General features: G+C 47.9%; 1 protein-coding gene across 10 annotated transcripts in view; it reads right to left on the bottom strand.

Moving 5' to 3' along the window:
• Window positions 1-479: 479 nt before the first annotated feature.
• GRAP2 (GRB2 related adaptor protein 2) overlaps window positions 480-26,152 on the bottom strand; it is an 80,458-nt gene continuing 54,785 nt past the window's right edge. For all 10 annotated transcript variants that reach the window (XM_017859874.1, XM_017859871.1, XM_017859870.1 and 7 more), the window contains 6 exons: window positions 17,407-17,498; window positions 13,153-13,272; window positions 8,006-8,174; window positions 5,562-5,792; window positions 4,300-4,422; window positions 480-2,912 (listed from right to left, as the gene is read on the bottom strand). In XM_017859874.1, coding sequence (XP_017715363.1) covers window positions 2,733-2,912; window positions 4,300-4,422; window positions 5,562-5,792; window positions 8,006-8,174; window positions 13,153-13,272; window positions 17,407-17,498 — 915 coding nt within the window. In that variant the 3' untranslated portion in view covers window positions 480-2,732. The remainder of the gene's footprint in view (window positions 2,913-4,299; window positions 4,423-5,561; window positions 5,793-8,005; window positions 8,175-13,152; window positions 13,273-17,406; window positions 17,499-26,152) is intronic.

Genomic DNA, 26,152 nt, shown 5'->3' with positions numbered 1-26,152 from the left:
TGGTTGTGTGACTGGTGAGAGTCGCTGGCTGGACCCTCCTCTGGTGCTGAAATGCTATCAGGTAGAAACTAGGGCCTGTGGGGAGACAGGGGGAGGGGCTCCCCCTGGCAGCACCAGAGGCTGAGGGGGGTTGAGCTCCCTTTCCCCCGCCCGTTCATAACGTGGACAGTTTGGTTCTTGTCCTCTTTACCTGGCTGCTAACAGCCCTCGTGCCTTGTGGGTGTTTGGGTGACTTTCCCACTTCCTTCTGAATGGAGGCATGCTGACGAGCAAGGGAAGGATGCTTTGGCATCTCAGTACAAAATACTCTTCAGTAGCTTTAGCTAGAACAGAACACCGAGTTGCAGGGGTTCTGAAAGCTCTGCTCATACCGCCCTGCCCATGGGGTCAGCTCCTGCAGGCTGATGACGCCTGTCACCCCTTGGTCTCATTCTCATTCTCTACCTGAGGGCTATGCGACACAGACACCAGAGACAGCCTGGCCAAACAAGGACACTTTGTTTTATTACCGCTTTCTTGAGAAGTCTTTCAAGGCATAAAATCTCCACCAGAATCCAATCACGTACCTCTGTCTAACTAGAGCCGGTCCTCCCACATCATCAGACAACTGGATGAAGTTTGTGGGCTGTTTAAAGCATATGGTTTGTAAATATTGTAAAATCAAATATTACTTTTGGCTTTTATTTACTGCAGCATTTCACATTACCTAGCACCAAAATAGCTGAGGAGGTCTTCTCTGCCTTTGTTCTTTCTCTTGTTCTTTTTCTTATGCTTCTTTGCTCCCTGCCTTCTGTAGCAGCGGTTTCTCTGCTCTGATTCTTCCTCTCCCCACTGCCTGGCCCTCCTCCTGCACTGTCTGCCCACCAACTCCACACCGCTCTCTTCCCTGGCCCTACTCACCCTCTCCCTTTCCTCCCCCTGTGCCTCTCACGCTGCCCCTTGATACTCCTGGACATCTTAGCTACCTTTCCCTCTCTCTGCTTTCACTTCCAAAAGCTGCAGGCACTGCTTCCTCAGGCTCGACTCCCCACCTGCCTCCACCAGGCTATTTTCTTTTCCCTCCCTATACCCACCATGAGTTCCTTTTTTCCTCTTTCCTCTAAAGGAAACATGGGGATCAGAGAACTGTAGAATCAGAGTCACAAGGGACACTGCTTGTGCTACACTGGCCGTTACTTCTGAGTCAGAAAATCTTTCTTCTCCAATCACCTGCAATAATGGCTGCCCCCAACCCCGTCCCTCCTTAGAGCAAGAGAGGCTGGGGAAGAGAAAACTTCCAGGCTCCCTCACCAACACTTTCACCCCTCTTTCCTGTCTCATCACACAGACACACACAGATGCATGCGCACACATGCCCACACATACAGGAATGCACACATATGCACACACAAGCACACATGTATACACATAGGAGTGCACACATATGTGCTTGCAAGCACACATGTGCACACCCGCAGGAGTACACACCCACACCCACAAACTCCAAGTGCCCTTGGTGAAGAAAGGGTTTGTGCATGGCCTCCTCTAAGGCCCTGAGCTTCCTCTCCAGTGTTTCCTTCGTCCCTGGCCAGGCTGACGTGTGCTGCGCACCTGCAGGGTGAGCACTTGGACACGTGATTCTAGCTTGAGGGGATGGAGAGGGACAGCCATGGTGGGGTTCCTTACTCCAGGTGCAACTCTTGGGTGGCAGGGGGACAGCTATGGTCAGACTGAACAGGGAGCTCCTGTCAAAGCCAGCTTCCACCTGGGGTCATATTTAGTCAACCAATCCACAGTCAGTGCTCTTATCAAGTGGGCTTCTTTCCATGCCACCGGGCAAGGCATCTTCAAAACAGAAACTCAAGAGGGAAAATGAACATGGCCCTGAAGACACACTCTTGTAACCATAAAACAATGACTCTAACGTTCAGCATTCTCAGCCAGAGCTTCTCCAAGCACTTTATGGAATCTAGGATGCTATTTCCTTCATAGCTGGGGAAATAGAGGTTACACTGAATAAGCTGCTTAGGGATCGTGGAAAATCCCCCAGTTTCCCAGGACTTGGCTCCTCACATTGGAACATTCATTTGAAAGACCCAAGGAATATTAATTTGAACAGAGATGAATGTCTCAGCTAGGTGTTGACTAGAAGGCCAGCCTCGCACAGGCAGAGTCTCTCCAACCCCATCCTGCCTCCACATCCCTGCTCAGACTGGCTTGGCTGCCCGTGGCACTGAGCTGCACCTTAATTCCCAATGCAGCAGTGCCCACCCCTTGGAGAATAGGAGGAGAGCTGCCCTGCAAGCCCTCCAGGTGAGCGGGGCTTGCAGGTCAGCTAGAACGTGCCCCACCATATTCAACCCCACCCTGTTGTTCTGTGTCCAATGCCGAGGTGCGGTCTCTGCTTAGCTGTTCTCCGTGAAAATTCCCAAGACAAGGAGGAAGCAATGACAGCTGAAGGCCAGGATGAAGCTCCATTTCATCTCCCTGCCCCCCTCCCAACTCCCCCACTGCCTTCCACACACCCCTGAGGGGAGCAGAAAAGCAACTGTGAATATTCTTCTCCACCTGAGTTCCCTTTTGCATCAACTAATTACCAGCCCAATTGCCAATAAATTACTAGTATAAATGTTGTGTGTACACAGGCAGATGCAGATAGATGTATGTATATATAGTCATGGAGTCCAGCCTTTTTTCCTTGCCCCCTTCCTTGTGGGCAGCTCCAGACAAAAAGCTTCTGTCCCCTGAAGGGTTCATCGGGTCATGGGTGCCACGTAGTTGGCAGGGAAGAGGCCCAGCTTGTTGTGCAGGCGGCCGGTCCACCAGGACGGGTTGGAGCTATCCAGGACCTCCACCACCTCCCCGCTGTGGAACCCCAGCTCGTCATCCTCCAGGGCCTCAAAGTCGTACAGCGCCCGGGCCCACCGCACTCGCTGTTGGGAGAAGCACAGAAGAGGCTCTGCTGAGCTGTGGGCTGGGCAGGCAGGGGAGGGTCTGCTGGCTCCTCCCACCACATCCAAGTCCTTTGAGAGCAACATCCCCTGAAGGCTGACCCCTCTGCAGCTTAAAAAATCTTTTTTGTAGAGATGGGGTCTCACTATGTTGCTCAGACTGGTTTTGAATCTTTGGCCTCAAGCAATCCTCCTGCCTTGGCCTCCCAAGTAGCTGGAACTACAAGTGTGAGCCACCATGCCCGGCTACCCTGCTGCAATTTAAATCAGATACCTCTGCACAGGCCTGAGCAAGAAGTTCCCAGAATGCACCAGCGTCACTCTGGAGACTCAGGACTTCCACCAACAGATGTTACTGTCCAAAGCCTGAAGAGACTCCCTGAGAACCACTCTCTCCACATCAATACGTGGTATTTTTATCTTCTTTGAGTGACAAACAGAATGGCAACATGCCCCAAAGAATAGCCCTTGGTGTTAGGGCAATCAAGTCATGAGTCAAGATGGATCACAGGCCAGGCACGGTGGCTCACACCTGTAATCCCAGCACTTTGGGAGGCTGAGGTAGGAGGATTGCTTGAGCCCAGGAGTTCCAGACCAGCCTGGGCAATATAGTGAGAGCTAATCGCTACAAATAGTATACCTAGCTGCTTGGGAAGCTGAGGCAGGAGGATCACTTGAGCCTAGGAGTTTGAATCTGCAGTGAGCCGTGATTGTGCCACTGCACTCAAACCTGGGAGTCAGAGTGAGACCCTGTCTCAAAAAACAAAACAAAAAAAAGATGCAATGATAAAGGCAATGGTAAAGGACTATGATAAAGACGATAAAGAACCAGAACCGAGGACTATGAGAACAGGGAAGGCCTGGCAGGTACCAGACTGAGATCAACAGACTGGACGGTGCTGGCTCAGCCCCAGGCCTCCCCAAACATTCCATCCCCTCTCATTTGATCTGTGTATGCGGTTTTTTTTTTTTTTTTTTTTTTTTTTGAGATGGAGTTTCTCTTTTGTTGCCCAGGATGGAGTACAATGGCGCAATCTCGGCTCGCTGCAACCTCCGCCTCCTGGGTTCAAGCGATTCTCCTGCCTCAGCCTCCCGAGTAGCTGGGATTACCGGCATCTGCCACCACGCCCGGCTAATGTTTTGTATTTTTTTGTAGACATGAGATTTCACCATGTTGGCCAGTCTGGTCTCAAACTCCTGACCTCAGGTGATCCACCTGCCTCGGCCTCCCAAACTGTTGGGATTACAGGAGTGAGCCACCGTGCCCAGCCAGATCTGTGTGGTTTGAGTTTCTCCTGCCTCATCTTCTCCATTGAGCTCTGTTCCGGGGCCTTTCCTCAGGGATCCCAGAGAGGGATGGTTCTCATACCCCTGCTGCCTGGAGCTGCACTGGGTCTGTGTGTCTCCGATGCATAAGGGCCGCATTCATTTCACTGCCCAGGCTGGTGCCACAGTGCCCATCGTTTATGTCAAGGCTGCCTCCTCGGCGTTCCTAGGAACATACAACAGAAGACCGGTCATCCCGCTGCCAGGACATCTCCCACCGGTTCCCCCAGTGCCTTGCTCAGATGCCATCCACACAGCTGGTATATTCCAGGAATACTTACTGGTGATGACAATAAACCTTCCACGCTGAGGGGGAGGAGGACCTAAGGTCTAAAGGGACCTTAGATTCTGAAGGCAAAGAAGGCAAAGGTGGGTTTTATTTATTCAGTCAAGAAATATTTATCAGGCACCTACCATGTGTCCAGTAGCAGACACAAGGGAAATATAGCTGGAAAAAGAAGGTCTCTGGCTTCATAGAGCTTCCATTTAGAGGGGGAACCATGCGCATTTAAGTGGTAAGTGAGCAGAGAGAAGAAATGTCGGTGTCTGCCCAGGAAATCAAGAAAGGCTTCACAGAGGAGGTGATGCTTGAACTCCAGCTTAGAGGAGGGGTAGGACTGCCCAGGACAGGGCTCATCAGGCAGAGGGATCATCATATAAAACACCACAAAGGCATGAGAGGAAACGCAATGGACCATTCGGGTAACTAAGGTAGTGTGGGGCTGCTGGAATGTATGTTTGCACGGGGAGTCGGTGGGAGGCAGCAGGGATGAGGCTGGGGAAATAGATTCTGGCAGCTCACAAAAGACTTTGTGTGCCCTGCTAAGGAATTCAGGAATGATGAACGTATTGTCCATCTCAGTAAGCTGCCTGAAAACCCATCGGGAACAAGGGTGGGGGCGGATAAATAAGTAATAAACAAGGCTCTGTTGTGGGTATTAAGCCTTTTTTTTCTTGTGGATCTCGACAGCCAGATGGGTTAAGGGGCATGAATAGATTTGGAAGTGTGCTGATAGGAAAATGAAACAATTGTTCACTGAGTCCTCAGGGGAAGTGTGTGTGTGCGAGTGTGAGTGTGTGTGTGTGTGTATGTGTGTGTGTGTGTGTGTGTGCGCGTTCAGGCGGGAGTCATTTAATTCACAGAGATGTCTTTGCCAAGAGCAGTTTCCCTATTTCTGCCATTTGCGGGAGGGTCCAGGGTCTTCATCATGAACTCTCTGAGACCTAAAGAGGCCGGGCCAGGCCTGGAGGGGAGGTAGGTTCTCCTTTCCACCGTATTGTGCCCACTGCCTTCTTTCCAGATACCTGGTGGAAATGGTGGTGCTGCAGATACCGCTGCTGTGGGGGCTGCTGCAGCTGCTGGGGCGCTGGGGCGTACTGCGGAGGCTGTAGCTGGTGCTGGTACTGCTGCAGGGGAAGGGCTGGGGGGTGATCCGACAGCTTCCGGTTCATCGAAGGCCGGATTTCTTCTCCCACAGCCCCACTGAGGTGTGGGCCTCCCTGGGACCGCCGGTCCAGGCTGTTGCCCCGTTGACCCTGGGAGAGAGAAGAGAGATGCTGCAGATGCGTCCTCCTCTCTGATCTTCTGGCCCTACCCCACCCTCGGGCAGTTGTTCCCGGACCCTGCTCATTCTGGCTCCAAGAAATAGCTGGTGGGTGGGGGCAGCTGAAAGAGAACTGATACTTCAGACCTTCACATTTTCCAAAGTGGCCTCTATATTCTCAGATCCTCCCAGTTTTAGGAGTTCAGGCCTCTGGTTCACAGACTAACACTTTCCGCCTGGTAGCCATTTAATCCATTTCCAGGGTGCTTGTTTTTTCTCTGTGTAATCAAGCTGAAATATTCCACTTTACTGATACAATGCTGCCCCTTCTTATCACATGTTGCCACACCGCTGGACATCCTCCCCTCCAGATGAGCTCCACTGTTGACTCTGCGTGATTTTGAACTGTCATTTATGGCCTGGTGATAGAGACCTAAACAGCAACATTCTTGCAATGCCGTGGGAACCAGGCCTGCCGCTGGGGAAGAAGTAAGGCCTTTTCCCCTAATGTTAAAACAATCTTACGGCGGCCGGGCGCGGTGGCTCAAGCCTGTAATCCCAGCACTTTGGGAGGCCGAGACGGGCGGATCACGAGGTCAGGAGATCGAGACCATCCTGGCTAACACGGTGAAACCCCGTCTCTACTAAAAAAAATACAAAAAACTAGCCGGGCGACGAGGCGGGCGCCTGTAGTCCCAGCTACTCGGGAGGCTGAGGCAGGAGAATGGTGTAAACCTGGGAGGTGGAGCTTGCAGTGAGCTGAGATCCGGCCACTGCACTCCAGCCCAGGGGACAGAGCGAGACTCCGTCTCAAAAAAAAAAAAAAAAAAAAAAAAAAACTTACGAATCAGAAATACCATATTGTTATTTTCATTTAACAAACAATTACGTAGGACCGTGGCTGTGGCATATACCAGCCACTGTTCTAAGCGCTTTACAAATACCAACTCATTTAATCCCGTTTAATGCAATTTTATATTGCTTCTCTTATCTCTGAATGCACATCCTAGTGAGTTAATACCTCTGTTCGTTTCCTGGTTAGAGTGATTCACAAGGTCTTGGCTAGCCTTTGTTTTCCTTTCTCAACTTCTGTGTGCATTTGGTGGGAACTTCTTTTCTCCTTTGGCAGTAACTTCTCAGGCTTAAAAGCAACTAGGGACTTGAAAAAGGATTTTCTTGACTTCCCCAAAGCACACATTGCTTTCACAGTCTCAATACCTTTTCAGATAACCTGTCCCTAGGATTTCAGCTATTCTAGTGAATGCTTCTTCCCATGATACCTGTCTCTTATAACCATGTTATTTCCTTTGAAAAATAGTTTATAAATTGGTGTATGTGTGTGTGTGTATGTGAGAGAGAGAGAGAGTGTGTATGTGCATGTGTGAATTTACTTATGGGAGGCAAGTTAATATTTTCTTAGTGCTTAATATGGACCAGACTCTGATAGTGCTTAGCTGTAGTAACTCATTTACTCCTCACAACAGCCCAGTGAGGGAGGTTTTATTGTTCTCTCCATTCTACTGATGAGAAAACTGATACTCAGAAGGTTTCTTAACTTGGCTAGGGAATACAGGTAGCTAAGTGATTAAAGCAGGATTTCATACCAGGTCTGTCTGACGCATTTCCTTTTAAAGCAATACTCTGTATTCCAAACAGTTCCAACAGCAATAATTCCAAGTGCAGTTTTCTCCTCCCATGTCCTCCCCACTCCCAATCCCATCATAAAACTCCAACTGCTGAATTAATTCCTGAACTCTAGGCTGTTCCCTAATGTCCCCGTCTGTAGCACCCCCAACTCCTTCATCTTGGACAACTCTTGAGCTAGGTTGAAAACTTTGGTGTAGCAATGTCTATGAATAACAAAAAAACAGCACCTGTGGTAAGAACTGATGCTTGTTGAGTGCAGTGTGATGAGGAATGACATGTAGCTTGGGATACATTATCTTCTCCAACCTTCACAGCCATCCTGGGAGGTAGATATTACCATTATCCCTACTTTATGGATGAGGAAACTGAGGCTCAGAGAACTTTCCAAAGTCACACAACTAGGAAGTGTTAAGTTGAGATCTGACCTCAGCGCTCTGAGCCCTGTCTTTCAGTATACTCAGAGGATCTACCCATCCTATGCATTTTTCCTTGTGGTTCCCGTGAGAACTTGGGCTGCCTAAAATCTCTAGACTGGGGTCGATCAGACCTGGAGCATACCTGGTCTTCTCGGGTTCTGTCTCTAAGGAAGATCTGCTTCTGTCTGGAGATGGAATTTGTCCTGTAGTAGTCCACCAGCTTGTTTAGGGATGGAAACTTCTCAGTCCACAGAAAGTAATTACCCTTGTTGTCTCGCATGACCTTGAAGTGTTGAACGTCATCCTCATGCCTGGAGATCAAGGCAAAACGAAATTGTATGTTACACGGTGATAATGTCACCACCTCCAGGCTGCTCGCATCTGGGATGGTGGAGTCCTCTTTCGGCAGGAGATGTAGATATGGATGACTCACTCATCACTGGGCAGGTGGGCCAGCCCAGTCAGGCTTCGGCAGGAGCTTTGCAGGATGGACCACTTAGGATACAGGCTATGCTAGAGGGGATTTACATCAGCAGAAGGTAATCAGATGAGCTAAAATTTGTCTTGGACACTGGAACTAGCCTTTTACAAGAAAAGCATGTTCCAAGTGCCTTAACGACTAAAAGATCAAGGACCTTTTCACAATATTTATTTGCAAGATGTCAGTGGGGTCATTTCAAGCTCCTATTATCTTTCTGTTACCAGAAATACTTTGAACCATCTCTTTTAAGCTCATAAGCTAGCACTGGCAGGTAAGAAGCTGCTCTCTTTCCTAAGAAATATGTCACATTTTATCTCTACGTAATAAGGATCATCTTGGTTTATGTTTTGCATAAATAAGGTTACAAAGTGTTTTCAGCTTTTGGCGAAATAGCTTTGTATGAAATATAGAGTTTTTTTTTTTTTGAAATGGAGTCTCACTCTGTTGCCTAGGCTGGAGTGCAGTGCTGCCATCTCTGTTCACTGCAAACTCTGCCTCCCAGGTTCAAGCGATTCTCCTGTCTCGGCCTCCTGAGTAGCTGGGATTACAGGCACCTACCATCACACCCGGCTAACTTTTTTGTATTTCTAGTAAAGATGGGGTTTCACCATGTTGGTCAGGCTGGTCTTGAAGTCCAGACCTCTGGTGATCCACCCGCCTCGGCCTCCCAAAGTGCTGGGATTACAGGCGTGAGGCACCGCGCCCAGCAAAATGATAGAGTTTTAATTGGCAAGGATCTTGGAGATTGTTTAGCCTTACTTCTCCATTTTACAGATGAGAACACTGAGGTTCAGAGAGGTTCAGGGGCTTGGCCAAGGTCACTGCTGAGTGGCAGGACTGAGGCCAGAACCCTGAGTCTCTGACTCCAGTCTAGTGAGCTTGCCTGTCACACCACGTAAACACGATAACTTCTTTTAGATCAGCACCTTCTGATGCCAGTCTGGACTCACAAATGATGGGATACATTTGAACCAGGGCTAGAGAACATGGATTTTATCCATCTAGGAAGGGTGGACTGAGCCTTTACCATTAGATCCAGTTTTACTTTATTGCCAAGTCATTCTCTTTTGGATGTAAAGTTTATTTTCAAACGACATACATTTATATCTAAAAATAAACCAGCACTAGTGATACCAATTGTCTGATGTAAAAGAAAGGTCAAGAATTTTAAAGGGTCTTGGAGAGTAAAGATACCTCTGAGAGTAAGTGGAGGTTTCTTAGGGATGGATTTAGGGATCTGTGTTAAGAAGGACATGGAAATTCTGACCCTCAGTCTCATCTTATATGCTGAGATTTGCTCATAGCTGGGTGAAGCCAAAGGTTGTACAAGTGGCCTCTTGCTTGACTGATTTGGGGTGGTAATCAACATATTGCAATCACTGCATGGTCTTCCCCTTGGTTTTGGCCACCAACGGATACTTTCTTCATTCTAAAACAACATGGATCAACTCAAAGTCATTACCCTTCACATCCGGGTGAGGAGGAGGAAATATTCTTATGGTATTATAATTTTTCATCCACCACCTCAAAGAACTCAGAGTGTGAAACACTGACCCTTTTACTCTCATAAGCTATAAGGATGGATGTGAGAGTTGCTGCTGATCATCTGGGTCTACAGGGAAAAGATGGCCTGACCATTGTCTCAAGCCTGAAGAGGAACAAAGAAAAGGATGCGACTCAGGGCGCTGGACTCCAAAATCTGGTGTTTTAGGCCCTTAACAAATGCTGAGTGATAGCACTTCAATTAGCTCTTAATTATCTGTGCCCATGACAGATGTAAAAATAATTAACAATGATTTTGCTTTGGAAAATATTATACTGCATTTCTGCAGAAGATGTGATAATGATTACGGTAATTGTTACCATAACTAGAAGCTTCATTGCCTCAGTATCAGGGGAAGACTTTGGTAGAAGTCAAGGCTGACTGTTTTGTAGAATTCACTTTAATAAAACAAATATAAAACATAGTTCTGGGTCCAGGCACAGTGGGTCACGCCTATAATCGTAGCACTTTGGGAGGCTGAGGTGGGCGGATCACATGAGGCCAGGAGTTCAAGGCCAGCTTGGCCAACATGACGAAACCCCATCTCTACTAAAAACAACCACACACACACAAATTAGCCAGGCGTGGTGGTGCGAACCTGTGGTCCCAGCTACTTGGGAGGCCAAGGCATGAGAATCGCTGTGAACCTGGGCGGCGGGGGTTGCAGGGAGCCGGGATCGCGCCACTGCACTCCAGCCTGGGTGACAGAGCAAGAGTCTGTCTCAAAAAACCAACAAAACCACAAAAACCATAGTTTCTAGCTGAAAAAGCCAGAGTCATCTTCATGCAAACCAAAGGCCCAAGAGATACCCCTCAGTCTAACAAATTACTTGGTCAAGTTTATGATGGGGTAGAGAGGGGAGGCTTAAGAAATAGATTTGACTTGTAACATATATACATACATGTTAAATATAATATATGTATAATTGTTTTTTCTAATTATATATGTATATAATATATGTAAATAATCTTTTTCTTTTGAGACAGGATCTTGCTCTGTCACCCAGGCTAGAGTGCAGTGGCATGACCTTGGCTCACCACAGCCTCAACCTCCCAGGCCCCAGCGATCCCTTTACCTCAGCCTTCCAAGTAGCTGGGACCACAGGCACGTGCCACCGCAATGGGTTAATTTTTTTATTTTTAGTAGAGATGAGGTCTCGTTATGTTGCCTTGGCTGGTCTCCCAACTCGTTTGCTCAAGCAATCCTCCCACCTCAGCCTCCCAAAATGCTGAGGTTACAGGCATGAGCCACAGTGCCCAACCCTGACTTGTAATATATGTTAATGGAGCCAAATTTCATTAATTAAGACCTAACAAGATTAGAATTTGTGATACATCAATATTGGCCTGAACTAAAGCTTACCATTCTCCAAGTTATGAAAATAAGGTTTTTCTTGAGGAAAATTAAGAGTTTAAGCAAGATTGCAAGGGCAATGCTAAAGAGACCACTTTAAAGGTATGCAGGCATACAAATTGTTGACCTGTTATTTTTAAGTCCTTCCTACCTATCCTTTCAAATATCCATTCTTTCTAAATAGCAAAGTGGCCACAGTTTATTACTTGAGATTGGATTTCTGTCCTTAAAACAAAGCCACATGCCTTTCAAAATATATTGAATCAACCAGATCGGTATTTCCTGTCAATAACCTGACAGTAACGTTTTACTGTACTTCTCCTGATCTGCTAACAGCATTATATTCTTGCAGTTTCACATGTGGTCAAGTCTGATACGTGACTTGCGATCCCCAACATGCTGACCACACACAGTGTTCCGAATTGGGCTTCTGAGTTTGGGGCTGTGTAATGTCTACACATGGACTGAGTCACTTCCTATGGGGTGCTGCACCTTAGTGAGATTTCGCTGTTACAGTCCTCCCCCACTCCTGGCCCTCCTTGGCTCTGTTCTCTTGTTTTCGGTTTTGTTGTACTGTACTGTGTTGAAGTAGCCTTTCTTTTTGTTCAGCTGCCTACAACTATATATGTATTTGTTGGGGCTCAGAAAATGACACCCCTTGGCATGCTGAGTGCTTTGAACCAAAGGAGACTGGAAGGCTTCACAAGTAGCCTTGGAAGCAAAGTCTTCCTTTGGCCTTTTCCTGACCTCCTGTCTCCCTCTCCTCTTTCTCCCCGTGAGTGAGTCATAGAAATTGGAATTCCTCTTCCCCACAGTGGGTCAGAGAGACTAGAAAGGTCACTATTAGAGAGGCCAAGGCAGGAGGATTGCTTAAAGCCAGGAGTTTGAGATCAGCCCAGGCAACATAGTAAGACCCAGTCTCTACAAAAAAATAAGTTGAAAAAATAATATTAGCCAGGTGTGGTGGTGTGCACCTGTATCCCCAGCTACTCAAGAGGCTGAGGTGGGAAGATGGCTTGAGCCTGGATCACAGAGGCTGTGGTGAGCGATGATTGCACAACTGCACTCCAGCCTGGGCAACAGATCAAGACCTTGTCCCCTCACCGCCCCAAAAAAAAGAAAAAGAAAAAGAAAACAAACTTGGGACAGGCCTTGTTCAGTTTCCCACCTCAGTCTGTTACCTTAGATCAAACCCCCTTTGTCCAATCCCATTTCGACAGGGCTGTCTATCCTTTGTCGAACCTAAGCATAAAAATAGACGGCTTTCCCTGGGTTTTGAGTCTTCATTTTTGAAGGCTTCTGTGTCACACGAGTCTTTGATTAAACAAATGTGTCCACTCTCCTCGTTAACCTGTCTTGTAGGAGTGTCAGCTGTGACTCCTCTGATGGGCGAAGAAAGGTGCCACACCTTTTCCGCCCCTGTACATCCTACAGCAATGACTTGAGATTTCTATTTTTCCCTGACTCTTCTTCAGATATGCATCAATCATAAAAGAAAAGGTTAAGATTTAAACCCCCAGATGGATCTGGACAAGTGGGAGTTCTCCTCCTCCTACCCCTCCTTCCTTCCACAAATACTCACTGAGTGTCTCTATTTTGTGCAAGACACTGTTAAAGGCATAAAGATGAAGTAGAGGAAAATCCTGCCCTTTCAGAAGCACCTGGGCTAGAAGGGGAGGCAGACGGGCATAGAAATAATTTTGAATACACACCAGTGTGCTAAGGAGTGGTGTGCGTGTGTTCTGGGGAGGCACTGGGAACAGCAAGTTGTGAAGCTGCTGCCATGCTTGGCCCCTAGGCCACCATGCTTCTGACCACTGGGTCATCTTCCAGAGGTCCCTTCATGGCTTCAGCATTCTGGGAGGTTAACAGGCTGAGAAGGGTCAGGGCGGTGTCAGGAATGGTCAGTACCTGACAGAGATGGAGAAGTCCCCTGGGGAGCTCTGGCTGGCCCGGATGATGAAGAAACCAACCTCCTTGCCCATGAGTAAGTTCTCTGCCTGGTGTCGAGAAAGGCCTTCATGAAACCATCTGTGGGGCGAGATCAAACAAGAGGATCAGGATGAGACACAGGAGTGACAGGAGGGAGACATGAAGAAGAGGTGACCCAGAGGGAAAGAGGCTGGGGACTCTGTACAATAGGGAGCAGAGAGAGACCAAAGAGGGGCCATGGGCTGTTTGAAATCAAACCAGTGCTCTGGGCAGCTTTCAGGAAAGGCGAGGGCGCGTTCCCCTTGACTCACCCTCTTTGTTCCTTCTCTCCAGGAGAAGTCTCTCTCCAGCCTGGGAAACAATCATGGAAATGTGTCGCTGCACCAAAATGGGGCAGTGTGGGAGTGACTCACTGCAGGAGGCAGCCGCCTGCCGGCAGCTGCGGAAGAGATAGACCAGAGCTGAGGGGACAGAGGATGCACCCAGGAGGGAAGGGAAGGCTTCAGGCACTGGGGCCAACCAGGTGCAGCTGGCTGAGCAGGGCCTGGGGTGCTCATGCCTGCACTGAGGCCTCAGTGGCCTAGAGGCTCCTCCCTGGGCATGAAAGGAGAGTTACAGCCCAGGGTGTCACGTCACCTAGGCAGGCATGGAGCACAAGGGGGCTTTGCTCAGTGTGCCTAGCAGAGGCTGCAGTGTTTCTAGGGAGTCCAGTGTACACACTTGGAAATGAGCGAGGCTGGCAGCAGCCAGAGAGTGGCGTCTATACAAGATCCTGGGCCCACCCCAAAAATCCAGGCTGGGAAATAATCTTTACTGTGGAAAAGAAGAAACAGGAGAAACCGCTCTATCAGCAGAACGGTCAGGGTGGCAGCCCCTGGAGGTACAGCTGCACACAGCGTGGCATGTATGAAATAGGTCAAACACACAGGGCCAGGCAAGCTGTGGCTGCAGCCTCGAGGCAGGAGGCCAGAGACCTCTCTCGACCACAGACAAGCAAAATGAGTGTCTGCAATCACTCAGCGGCCAAAGGTGGGACTGTGTCACATTGCTTCAAGGTGGCTGCTCTAATTGCTGCCACCAGAAGGTTCATATGCATGTTCCTTGAAGATAAAAGCCTATCAGGCCTTGGCTTTGGATTCCTTTGTGAGCAATTCTCTGTGTTTTCTAGAATTTGGGAACCTGAGACAAGGGTAGCAGGAAGGAGGTACTTATTGGAGACTGAGTCCCCCTCCGGGACTGAGGGGGAAGGTTGGCTGTGCTCTGAGGGGGCTGAAAGCAGCAGTTTCTGGTGACCTGGAAATTCTGCCTGAGTATTTGCCACACAATTCTACAGGGCTAAACAAGAGACTACCACACACACCACTGCCATGTGTGGGAAATGTAACGGGGATGGGAAAAGGAATGGGGTATGCACCACAGCAGCCGTATCGCAAAGGAAATATTTTAGAAGTGAAGGGGATTTAGGAAATACACATTTGTCCTCCGACTGCAATCTGATAGGGGGCTTCTTTCAAGATTTGTAAAAATTACCACACATTGCATATTAGACATGAGTGGTTATGGTTTCAATATTACATATTCATTCATTCATTCAAAAGCTTTACTGAACATCTAGTATTGTGCTGGGCCCCGTCCTGCGCACTGGGGACATGGTAGTGGGCAGAACAGACACCTACCCCTGCCCTCAGGGAGCTTACATTCTATTCAAGGGGGACACAAACAAAAGAACAAAATAATTAAGACCTGCAGTGTGCCAGATGATGGTAAGTGCTGTAGAGAACATGAAAACAGAGAGGAGAGATGGGGCGCTGCGGGTGAGAGATTAATGTAAGGTATGGTGATGAGAAAGACCTCACTGAAAAGGAAACATTCTAAACCTGTAGGGGACTGGGGTGTGGGAGGAACCAACACAACAGACTGAGGAGGAGAAGCCAGGGCAGTGGGAGGACAAACGGAGGAAGGATGTTCTGGAGCCAAAATGAAGGTGTTCCAGTGGGAGGGGGATCCCCAGGGCAGGTCAGGCTGAGATGACCCCTGGGAGCTGCAGCCCATGGTGTGCCTGGTGGGAAGGGTTGGGAGATGAGGAGTTGGAAGTAGCAAATATACACACTCCTTTTGAAGAGATGGAGTGGCAACTGGAAGGGGATTTGATATTAAGAGTTTTCTTGTTTTATTTATTTAGTTAATTTTTTTTTCTTTGAAACAGAGTCTCTCTCTGTTGCCCAGACTGGAGTGCAGTGATGTAATCACAGCCCACCACAGCCTTGAACTCCCAGGCTCAAGCGATCCTTCTGCCTCAGCCTCCCAAGCAGTTGGAACTACAGGTGCATGCCACCACGCCCAGCTAATTTAAAAAATTTTTTTGTAGAGATGGGTCTCACTATGTTGCCCAGGCTGGTCTCAAACTCCGAGCCTCAAGTGATCCTCCTCCCTCAGCCTCTCAAAGGACTGGGACTATAGGAATCAGCCACCACAAAACCCACCTGGCCTCTGGGTTTGGTTTTGTTTGTTTGTGTTTTGGTACGTTGGGAGAAATTGCAGCGTGTGTGTGTGCTGACAGGAATGATCAAGCAGAGAGGGAAAGGAGGTTGATGTGGGAGAGAGAGAGGAGAATTTCTGCTAGAAGCACTGACAGTTCCTTCCAGCCAGCTGCAGGAAAGGCCGACTGTTTGAGCACACTTGCGGGAGGCAGGTGGATGTGGTAGGGGTGGGGTGGGGGTGAGGAATCTGGGAGCTTCACTTCTGGTGGCTTTCATTGTTCCAGAGAACCTGGAATCAAGGTCACAGGCTGAGAGTGATGCAGGGAGGGGCCGGAGGTTTGAGGAGCAGGTGGGGTATGCAGAGGTCACATAGCAGATTCCTGGGCAGCATCAAGGGCCCTGTCAAGGTCAGTGGTCATTCTCTTGGTTTGGTGGTCAGTTCAGGTTCACCATGAGTGTTGCTCCTGCACCTCGCTGGAGTCACCAATACTACTGTGGTTTTCTAACAAACTTTTGCTCTTTGAGCTAGACCCTGGTTCTGAGGCAAGATTAGATTTCTATCTAACCCTTGTGGTCAATTCTTGAGACAAACGAAGCCCAATCTCAATTTTGCATTTCCTCTTTAGGAAGAGAACTTCCCCTTCCCCCAATGACTTCTCTCACTGGGGTGAGCACGCTTTACTGAAGGCAGGGAGTGTCTGTCCACCCACCCAGTGAAGGCTGAGAGCCTGGTGAGGATGGTTAGGATTGGGAGGTCACAAAGAAGTGCTTAGGAGAGCAGCTCTCAAAGTGGGGTGGCCAATAGCGCCCCCTTTGGAATTCTAGGGAACCCTGTGGTTGAAACCACTATAGGTAATTTGAGTTTACAAACTCATTTTATAAAAACTTAAAATAGGCCAGGCACAGTGGCTCATACCTGTAATCCCAGCACTTTGGGAGGCCAAGGCAGGTGGATCACCTGAGTTCAAGAGTTTGAGATCAGCTTGTCCATCATGGTGAAACCCCATCTCTACTAAAAATACAAAAGTTAGCCAAGTGTGGTGGCATGCGCCTGTAATCCCAGCTACTAGGGAGGCTGAGGCAGGAGAATTGCAATGAGCTGAGATGCACTCCAGCCTGTGCAACAGAGCAAGACTCCATCTCAAAACAAACAAAACAAACAAACAAACAAACCAAAAAACCTCCAAAACTTAAAATAGGCAGGGCACGGTGGCTCACGTCTGTAATCCCAGCACTTTGGGAGGCTGAGGCAGCAGATCACGTGAGGTCAGGAGTTGGGGACCAGCCTGGCCAACATGGTGAAACCCTGTCTCTACTAAAAATAGAAAAACTAGCCCAGCGTGGTGGCATGTGCCTGTAATTTCAGCAACTTGGGAGGCTGAGGCGAGAGGATGGCTTGAGCCCAGGAGTTTCAGGCTGCAGTGAGTGGTGATGGAGTCACCACACTCCAGCCTGGGTGACAGAGTGAGACCCTGACTCACAAAAAAAAAAACTAAAAAAATAAAAAAGGAAAGAAAAACTTAAAATAGCAATACATACACATGGTGTAAACATCGAAAGGGAATGAAATGAAATGCAAAGTCTCCCTCCTGCCCTGGCCTTCAGCTGCATGCTCTGGCGGCTCTCTGGAGAGATCTCCAGAGGCAGCCATTTTTGACAATGTCCTGGGTTCCCATGGATAATTGTGTGATTGCTGGGAAAGTAAGAGGAGTGTGTGTGGGTAGGCCCATCTCAGCAGGCTGTGAATACTTACTCGGGAAACTGGATGTCTATGAAATTCTTGGGCACATATCCTTCCTGGCTCCCAAGCTCCGCCTTAAACCACTCCTCTTGGTTACTCAAAATCTACATGGAATAAAAGGAAAGACAAAGACATTGGAGGGAGGACACCAAAAAACAAGAGAAAGGGGCTGCAGGGCAAAGAAGGACCTTTTGGACTTAGAGGGAAAATATGTTAATAAGTTGAAAGAACTGAACAGCTGTTCTAGGATTTACCCCAGGCCCGTAGAGGAGCCGTGGGTTTACCTTTGGAGTCAGCTTCTCCTCATCCCAAGTTATTTCTGTCCACTTGTGCCGTCCACTTATGTCACCCCACTGTGGCTTGGCCTCCCAGACTCAGCACTCAGGGACTTCCCTGAATCCCTTCTTCTATTTTGGAAATTCGTTTGTCCCAGGTAGCACCTTAAGTTCCTCATCTGAGCAGATGGTGGGAAGGCAAGAGTGGCTATTCCATAGTTTTGTTTTGTTTTTTCTCTTCCAGGTAACCAGGAAACTTTTCTGTTTTTTTGTTTGTTTTTTGTTTTTTTGAGATGGAGTCTTGCTCTGTCGCCAGGCTGGAGTGCAGTGGCGCGATCTCAGCTCACTGCAACTTCCACCTCCCGGGTCCAAGTGATCCTCTTGCCTCAGCCTCCCGAGTACCTGGGATTACAGGCATGCGCCACCACACATGGCTAATTTTTCATATTTTTAGTAGAGACAGGTTCCACCATGTTGGCCGGGATGGTCTTGATCTTTTGACCTAGTGATCCACCTGCCTTGGCCTCCCAAAGTGCTGGGATTACAGGCGTGAACCACCAGGCCTGGCCCAGGAAACTTTTCAAAAATTTAATTTGCTTTTGTTTTTTAAACAGGCAGATTAAAACTTAAACATCCCAGTGGGGTCAGCTTTGGAAACAGTAACTCTTTGTATTCACATGCTGTGTATTTCACAGATAGTTTGGCTGGAACTCAAGATACTGGGGATGCCTTTTTTAAACTTGCTTTTAGAGCCAGATCCCAAGCAAAACCAAAAGTTCTGTCTTGTTACTCTGTGGCCTCACTTTGACTGTGACCCCACATGTTATTGTCTACCTTGGTTAGTCATATTACTCACCAGACTTGACTATATGTGGCTTTTGGTTTCTCAAAAAATGAGATTTACCATTAAAAGACAAATATTTGGCACTGCCACTGAGAATGTTTTGAAAGTCTGAGGCCAGGCGTGGTGGCTCACGCCTGTAATCCCAGCACTTTGAGAGGCCGAGGCGCATAGATCACTTGAGGCCAGGAGTTCAAGACCAGCCTGTCCGTTATGGTGGAAGGCCGTCTCTACTAAAAATACAAAAAGTAGCCGGGCCTGGTGGCACACGCCTGTAATCCCAGCTACTCGGGAGGCTGAGGCAGGAGAATTGCTTGAACCCAGGAGGCGAGGTTGCAGTGAACCGTGATCTTGCCACTGCAATCCAGCCTGGGCAACAGAGTAAGACTCTCTCTTAAAAAAAAAAAAATCTTTTTTTAAGTCTATGATATAGACTAGAACAATAATTCTAAATAAGGATAGCAGAGCAAAAGATGGAAGGAACCCTGATAACTCACTGAACCACTGAATTAGATGATACCCAGGAGCCTTCCTACTTCTGGACTTTGAGAAATTACAAGTCTTTGTTATTGTTTAAGCCATTTTTAGTTTATGTTTCTTGTTCCTGAAAATATCTTAACTGATAGAAGTACGATGATAAAGAAGAAAGCAGAAATAGATAGAAAAGGCATTCATATGTGGAGGAGAGACCACTTGCCTCAGCAATGAAAGGAGTTACTGAGGCCAAGTCAGATGGCAATGGAACTTCCTCCTTCAGCTCTGAGGAGGTGTGGTGCATTCTGGGAATGAAATGCCTCCAGGTGGCTGGAATGTAGACTGTGAATATCTTGAAATGTAGGGGCAGCCCTTAAAGGATTTTGAGCAGGGAAATAACAGTGAGAATTAGAGTTCAGAAAGAGCTCTGGCTGGGTGTGATGGCTCATGCCTGTAATCCCAGCACTTTAGGAGGCCCAAGCAGGACGATTGCTTGAGCCCAGGAGTTTGAGACGAGCCTGGGCAACAAAGTGAGACCTTGTCTCTATGAAAATAAAAATAAAACCTAGCAAGGCGTGGTGGAAATGCATCTGTAGTCCTAGATACTCAGGAGGCTGAAGTGGGAGGGGCGTGTGAGCCCAGGAGTTAAAGCCTGTAGTGAGCTCTGATTGCACCATTGTACTACAGCCTGGACAAGAGAGAGAGAGACTGTCTCTAATTCAGAGAGAGAGAGAGACAGAGAGAGAGTTCTGTATCAGAGATCAGAATGTGAAGATAGATGGGAAGGCTAAAGTTGGGAGAGAAACTGTAGGAAGATGAGTGCAGCCCTCCAGGCAAGAGATGATAGCACCTGGGCTAAGAAGAGGTGAGGATATATTTTAGAGAAATTCAGGAAGCAAACAGGCAGGATTTCTTGACCAATCTTGGAAGCTAAGAGAGAAGAGGATTCTGGGATGCCACTGGATTTCTGGCTTGGGAGACTGAGTAGGTGGTGATGGCTTTATAGAAATAGAAGATACATGAGAGGAGGCAGGGCTGAGAAAGGGCTCATGGGCTTCAGATTGCATGCGGGTGATTGTGAATTGAATTCTTCAACTGAGAAGAAAAGCTCAGGAAGCAGCTGGATATGTCAGTCTGGACCCAGGAGAGAGGGTGAGGGTGGGGCTTGGGGTTTCAGAGTCATCAGAAAGTGGGTGGAGTTGAAGTCACAGGGCCCGTGGACTTCTCTCTCCCAGAAAAGAAGATGGGAAGATAATGGAAAGAACTAAGTGCCTGAGCGGAGATGATGACCTATTTCTAACATCACTCCAAGGTGGAAGGAAGGGGACAGTGTTGTGGGTTGGGAACGAGAAGACCTGGTTTCTAGCTTGGCTCCGTCACTAGGTATGTGATCTTGGCCAAGTCAATTAGCCATTTGAAAACTGGGGATAATAATAGCCACCTAGCACCTCACAGAGCTGATGTGAGGATCAAATGAGCCCTAGTACCTGAAAGTCCTTCAGAAAGTGTAGACTCTTTTCAAAAAAATACAATTCCATCAAATGTGGTATTCTTATGAGGGAGGCCTCCAGCTCTGAATAGGACATGGAAGGATTTATGTGTTCTTTAAAGCAGTATGTGTGTATGTTTTGAATTTAGTCACTTATTCTGAAGAAATAAAAGTGTGTCCCATATTTGAGTTCGAGATTGCTGAGAACAGAAAACTCTGTAGTTTCTAACATCAAATGTGACTGTTGGTGTCACCAAGGACATGTGGGTATGTGTGTGCTAAGGGGGCAAGGGAGGAAGCAGAAAATCTAGGTCAAAAGAACTAGGAAACCCAGCAGCAGTGCCTCGTAGCCACGTAAAGAACACAAGAGCACTGCACTCTATCCATCACTCCTGAATTTATGGCGTTGGAATTCCTTTCTCCCGTCACATGGGAATGCAGTGTTTGGCCAGGGTAGCAAATGTCACACAGAAAGGGGTAACAGAGGCCATTTGGAAACTGGCTTATCACCCTAAGAACCACACTTTGAGGCCGGGTACCATGGCTCATGCCTGTAATCCCAGCACTTTGGGAAGCTGAGGCGGGCGGATCACCTGAGGTCAGGAGTTTGAGACCAGCCTGGCCAACATGGCAAAATCTGATCTCTACCAAAAAGACAAAAATTAGCCAGGGATGGTGCTGCATGCCTATAATCTCAGCTACTTGGGAGGCTGAGCCACAATAATTGCTTGAACTTGGGAGGCGGAGGTTGCAGTGAGCCGAGATCGCACTACTGCACTCCAGCCTGGGCAACAGAGCAAGACTGTCTCAAAAACAAAAAAACCCCACACTTTGTACTTCGTTTTCTGACCTGAAAGCAGCTCTGTAATTTTAATTATCATGCCTCAGACCTCCTCTAGAAACTGAAAGATTATCCCACAATGCCAGCCATTTCTCTCTGCCACCTGGTGCTTGGTCTGCCTAACATTGTGTTTCTAGAGAGGTGAATTCACAGGCTTTTTACCATGTATAGAAGGTGAGGTTTAAAAAAAAAAATTCTCATTTTCTGCAAAGAAAGGTATTTGAGGGGAGGGGAGATGGTTTCCTCCTGCCGTTGTGGGCCCAGGGCCCCGCACTTCCTGTTCTTCTCATCTCTCCATCTGTTCGGTCCCCCTATCTCGTGTACCCATCGTGTAAACCTGAGCAAGGCGTTCAGTCTGAACACTTGAAGTTTTACTCTTTACTGTTTAATTCTTATAATGTTCCCTAAGAGATGATTTTCTGGGTTACATGGCCTGAGCATAAGTTAGACGTGGGAAGAGAAGGGCCAAATTACGGCAGGAAGAATTTTTAAATTGGATGAAATTGTAGCTTTTAGAAGCACAGCAGAAATCTGAAGTATTGAAGAAGCAAATTACGTAGAATTAACTCTTAGTGCTTTTAGGTTGCTATTTTAGCAGGAAGAAATGAGGTCGCATTAGATGCATTACAGAAGGAGACAGAAATGGACTGGGTCAAGAGACATTTTTCAAAGCTACTGGCAAATTTAATGGCAAATTCAAATGTGAGCCTGGTGCTGTGTGTAGCTGCAGGTATGGTGGTTTGTGGCATGAATAGGAAAAAAAATCTGATTCCTGAGTTTTCAATGTTTTTGTCATAGAAGAAGCAAGATCAAGTCATATGGCTGCGTTTTCCTGTCCACCATCTTGTTTACCATGCCGTGTAGATCAGCATCTAGTGAGCACCTGCTGATTGCACTTAGGTGCATGAAATATGGAGATAAATAAGCTGGGGCCTCTGCCCCAGGAAACTCATGGTCTGTTGAGGGTGGGTGGTTGCTCAGACTTTTTTTGTACCTTTCTAATGAAAACTTCTGTTTAGTCTTTAGCACAAAAGGCCAAATGAGTCAGAGAATCCCACCAGCGAGTTGCTGGAGTAGTCAGGAACTGGCTTTGAAAGTATTTGTGAGGATCCTGCGTGTGTTACCCATTGAGGAAGGTGGGGGCAGACACTGCAATCACATGTGGGAAGCCCCAGGCATGGGAACCAACCATCATTCTGCAGACATTCCACGGGGCTCAGTCAACAAGCCCTCCCCATTTCGCTCTTTACCTGCAATGGACAGAATTTGAAAAGAGGGAGGGGGTTGGCTTTCCAACGGAATTCTAAAAGAACAGGAAGAAATGCAATTTAGCGATTCAAGAAGTATGTACTGGGCATCTATTTTGGGCCATGACTTGTGTTAGATGTTGTGAAGACACAAAGATGAACCTGGCATTGTGTGCACACGTGCATGATGACATTGCTCTCAGGGAATGGAGAGGAATCAAAGGTTCATTCATTCACCACTATCAGGGAGTTCCAGGCACAGCTATTCTAGACATTGAGGCAGACACGGCCCCTGCCCTTGCATAGCTTTGGCTAGTGGAGCAGACAACATGTAAATGAGCAATTAGGATCCCATGGGGCAAAGGCAGCAATGAGAGGCAGAAATAGAGGGTGTATGAGACCACAGGGTCATGGCCTGCCTATAAATAGCTGCCATTTGAGGCAAAATCATAAGTGCCTGGAAATGAGTGAAGTTTGTGTGAAATATTGGGGAGGAGCTGAAGAGGGAGTGATTTGTTTCCCTGGGATGGTAGGGAGTAGGAAGGACCAGTGAGGTTTCCACGGTAGAGGAGGTCAAATATGTGTGTATGTGGGAGAGGGGCACTCAGAGTATATAGGGGAGAGGCTGAGAAAGGGTGGTGTACACATTGCAGTGCAACCTGCGGGCGTTACGTCCACAAAGATGTCTCTGTGTGTGTGTGCACACATGTGTACGTGTGCATAATGACATTGGACAGTGGTTTGGGGCCAGATGTTTTCAATCTCAATCAATTGGTAATTGGAAACCCCTGAATGCTTTTGAGCAAGGAAATGATATGATCCGATTTGTCTGGAAAGATCCCTCTGGGACTAGTATGTAGAATGATTGAAGGAGGAAAAAGACAAGAGGTAATGAGGTCAGTCAAGGAGCTGCGGCAGTGATCTGAGCAGTCAGAGGCAGCGGGGATGGATGATCCCGATAATGCGGGCCACCATTTATTGGGCGTCTGCGTTGGGCCAGGGTCATCACCTCGAACCCTCTCCACAACCTGGCAAGATAGATACTACCTCCACTTGCTGAGGAAGACACTAAAGCTCAAAGAGGGCAGATGACTGGGCCCCAGGCTCCACGGCTAGTAAGCTGGGATTCAAACTTAGATCCATCTGACTCAAAGTCTATGCTCCTTTTTACTGCCTCACACTCCTTTCTGGTGAAGAAGAGATGTGCTTGAGAGATATGAGGAAAAAATTATATTCAGAGCAGAGTTTAGTGCTTAGGAGTCAGACAGAGTTCTGTCCAGGTCCTGGATTGGTCCTCATTCTAGCTGCGTGACCATGGACATGTGATTTCATCCCTAGCCTCAGTTTCTCATCTGTGAAAAGGAGGGGAAATGAATGCCTACCTCATAGGTTTGCTCAGATGATGAAATCATGTCTGCAAACCACTTAGCTAGATCCTGGCCCTGAACAGGAGCTCAGGAGATGTTGGTTACTGGTCACCAGGATTTGGTAAGGGAGGCACTGATGATAACTGGGGCTCCTGGCTTGTGACTGACCTAGGACAATACTTAGAACATGGAAAGAAGAGTGGCTTGGGTGGAAGTGGGGGTGAGATGGGCATGGGGGTTGGAGTGATTCTGGGCATCCCGAGTTAGGGGCTGGAGTTCATGTGGGGACATCCAGCAGACAATTGGAAGTCTGGGTCTGGAGTTCAAGAGCAAGGTCAGAGCTAGAACATAAGCCATAGACTTGAGGGTCTTTAGCACAGAGGTGATGGTTGCAGCCGGAGAAGTGGAAGAGGTGGCTCAGAGTGAGAAGAAGAATCAGAAAGCCAAAGGCAGCACCTTCAGGGAAGTATATATTTCAAGATCAAGAGAGGAAAAAGAATGCTTGGAAATGAGACCTGTAGGAGTGTTCAGGAAGGGAGGAGAAGAACCCAGAGGTGCTGCCAAAGCCAGGGAGAAAGGGGCTTCCAGAAGAGGGCCAGTTAGCAGCGTCAGTCCCACAGACATTTCCATAGGGTCGTTATACTACACATTAAGGAGATCACTGGTGAACTTCAAGAGAATGTTGGGGGGAGGGTAAAAGGGAGATTCCAGAGGGTTGTGGAATGAGTGGGAAGTGAGGAAGTGAGGCACGCCCAGTGTAGAAAATTCTTCCCAGTATTAGCAACAAAGGAGAGGAAAGAAATCAGGAGCTGGATTGGGAAGCAGAGTTGAGCAAACTTTTTTTTTTCTTTCCTTTTCTTTTTCTGGGGAATAGAGAAAACTTAAGATACCAGCTTCTCTTTGCAATGGAAGACGAGGGTGGAAGTTGGTGCAAGGATGGTCTCCAGTGGATGACAGTCACATGGTCACAGTGCCCCACAGAGAAAGCAGGAACTTCTCACTGCATGGCAAGTCCCTCCAGGACCTTGGTAAGATCCCAAAGCAGTGACAGACAGGTTTTCCTGGGTCAGGAGGCCCAACTCATATTTTAAGTTCGTGAAGGCCTACGCTTTGCCACCATGGTACTAGATCTTGAAAGTTGAGAGCAGTTAGAAGGCTACCTAATGGGCATGTTCATATTCCAAAAGAAGCCATTCTGTGGTGTTTTGTGCTCCTCAGACACTTTCAAAGTCACCCTCTCACATGCTGACAAGGTTCTTTGTATAACAAACATAATTCTCGGTGGCGAGACACTAATGGCCTCAGTATTGCTGGGCATCCGAGAAGGCTCATCGGGACTGCTGAGGACCAGGAATCAGGCTATCTGAGGGTGATCTGAGGTCAGGCGGGTGGGATCTGGCTCCACATACTCCCAAAAGCCCTTTTGAAGGGCTTATGCTCTTTTGCAAAACAAAACAAAACAAAAAACAAAACAAACAAAAAACCCAAGGGCTAAGATGCAGAGTCTGAAAGTATGGTGCATGAATGTGGGAGAAGCCCAAGGCCACTTCAGCCCAGCAAGTGGCCTCTACAACTCAAGTGCAGGCTGAGGACAAGCTTTAAAAAGCCCCTGAGTGGCCAGGTGGGCATGGCCTTTGTTGAGCCATGTCCTCTGTGGCTGCCTTTCCCAAGCTGTCTCCACCTACAACCTCTCCTCCTGAGTTCCAGCTCTGCTGAGCCTGGCGCTGCTCCCTGAATTCAGCATGGACTTGCACATCTCTGAGCTTTAGCTAAAAGCCCAAGTCACCTTCAATGCATTCCTGACGTTCACATTGCACGCACTCCGACAACCCCCATCTTTCAAGGTGGAATCACTTGTTCCCTCACCTGTGCTCCCTAAGAACTTAGCCAAGAACATCTGTAACAGCCCTTTGGGTGGCTGTGTTCCCCTCTCCAGGCTACGAACCTCCCAGGACAAGGATGGTGGCTTATGCCGACTCTGTATTTCCATCACCTGGCCTGGTTGGTGTCTGCTATAAGGGTGCACAAAGGGAATCAAGGTGAACTTCTCTTTTTAAAAGGAACCACATGCAGTTCTTTTTTTTTTTTTTTTTTTTTTTTGAGACGGAGTCTTGCTCTGTCGCCCGGGCTGGAGTGCAGTGGCCGATGCAGTTCTTAAGAGACAAAGGCAGGGACTGTCAGATTACTGAGTAACTGAAACTCCCTATTGCTCCCCTGGGGCCCC

The sequence above is a fragment of the Rhinopithecus bieti genome, unplaced genomic scaffold, assembly GCF_001698545.2.
Source record: "Rhinopithecus bieti isolate Rb0 unplaced genomic scaffold, ASM169854v2 scaffold_51734, whole genome shotgun sequence".
Lineage (NCBI taxonomy): Eukaryota > Metazoa > Chordata > Mammalia > Primates > Cercopithecidae > Rhinopithecus > Rhinopithecus bieti.
This window is presented reverse-complemented; position numbering and strand designations above follow the sequence as displayed.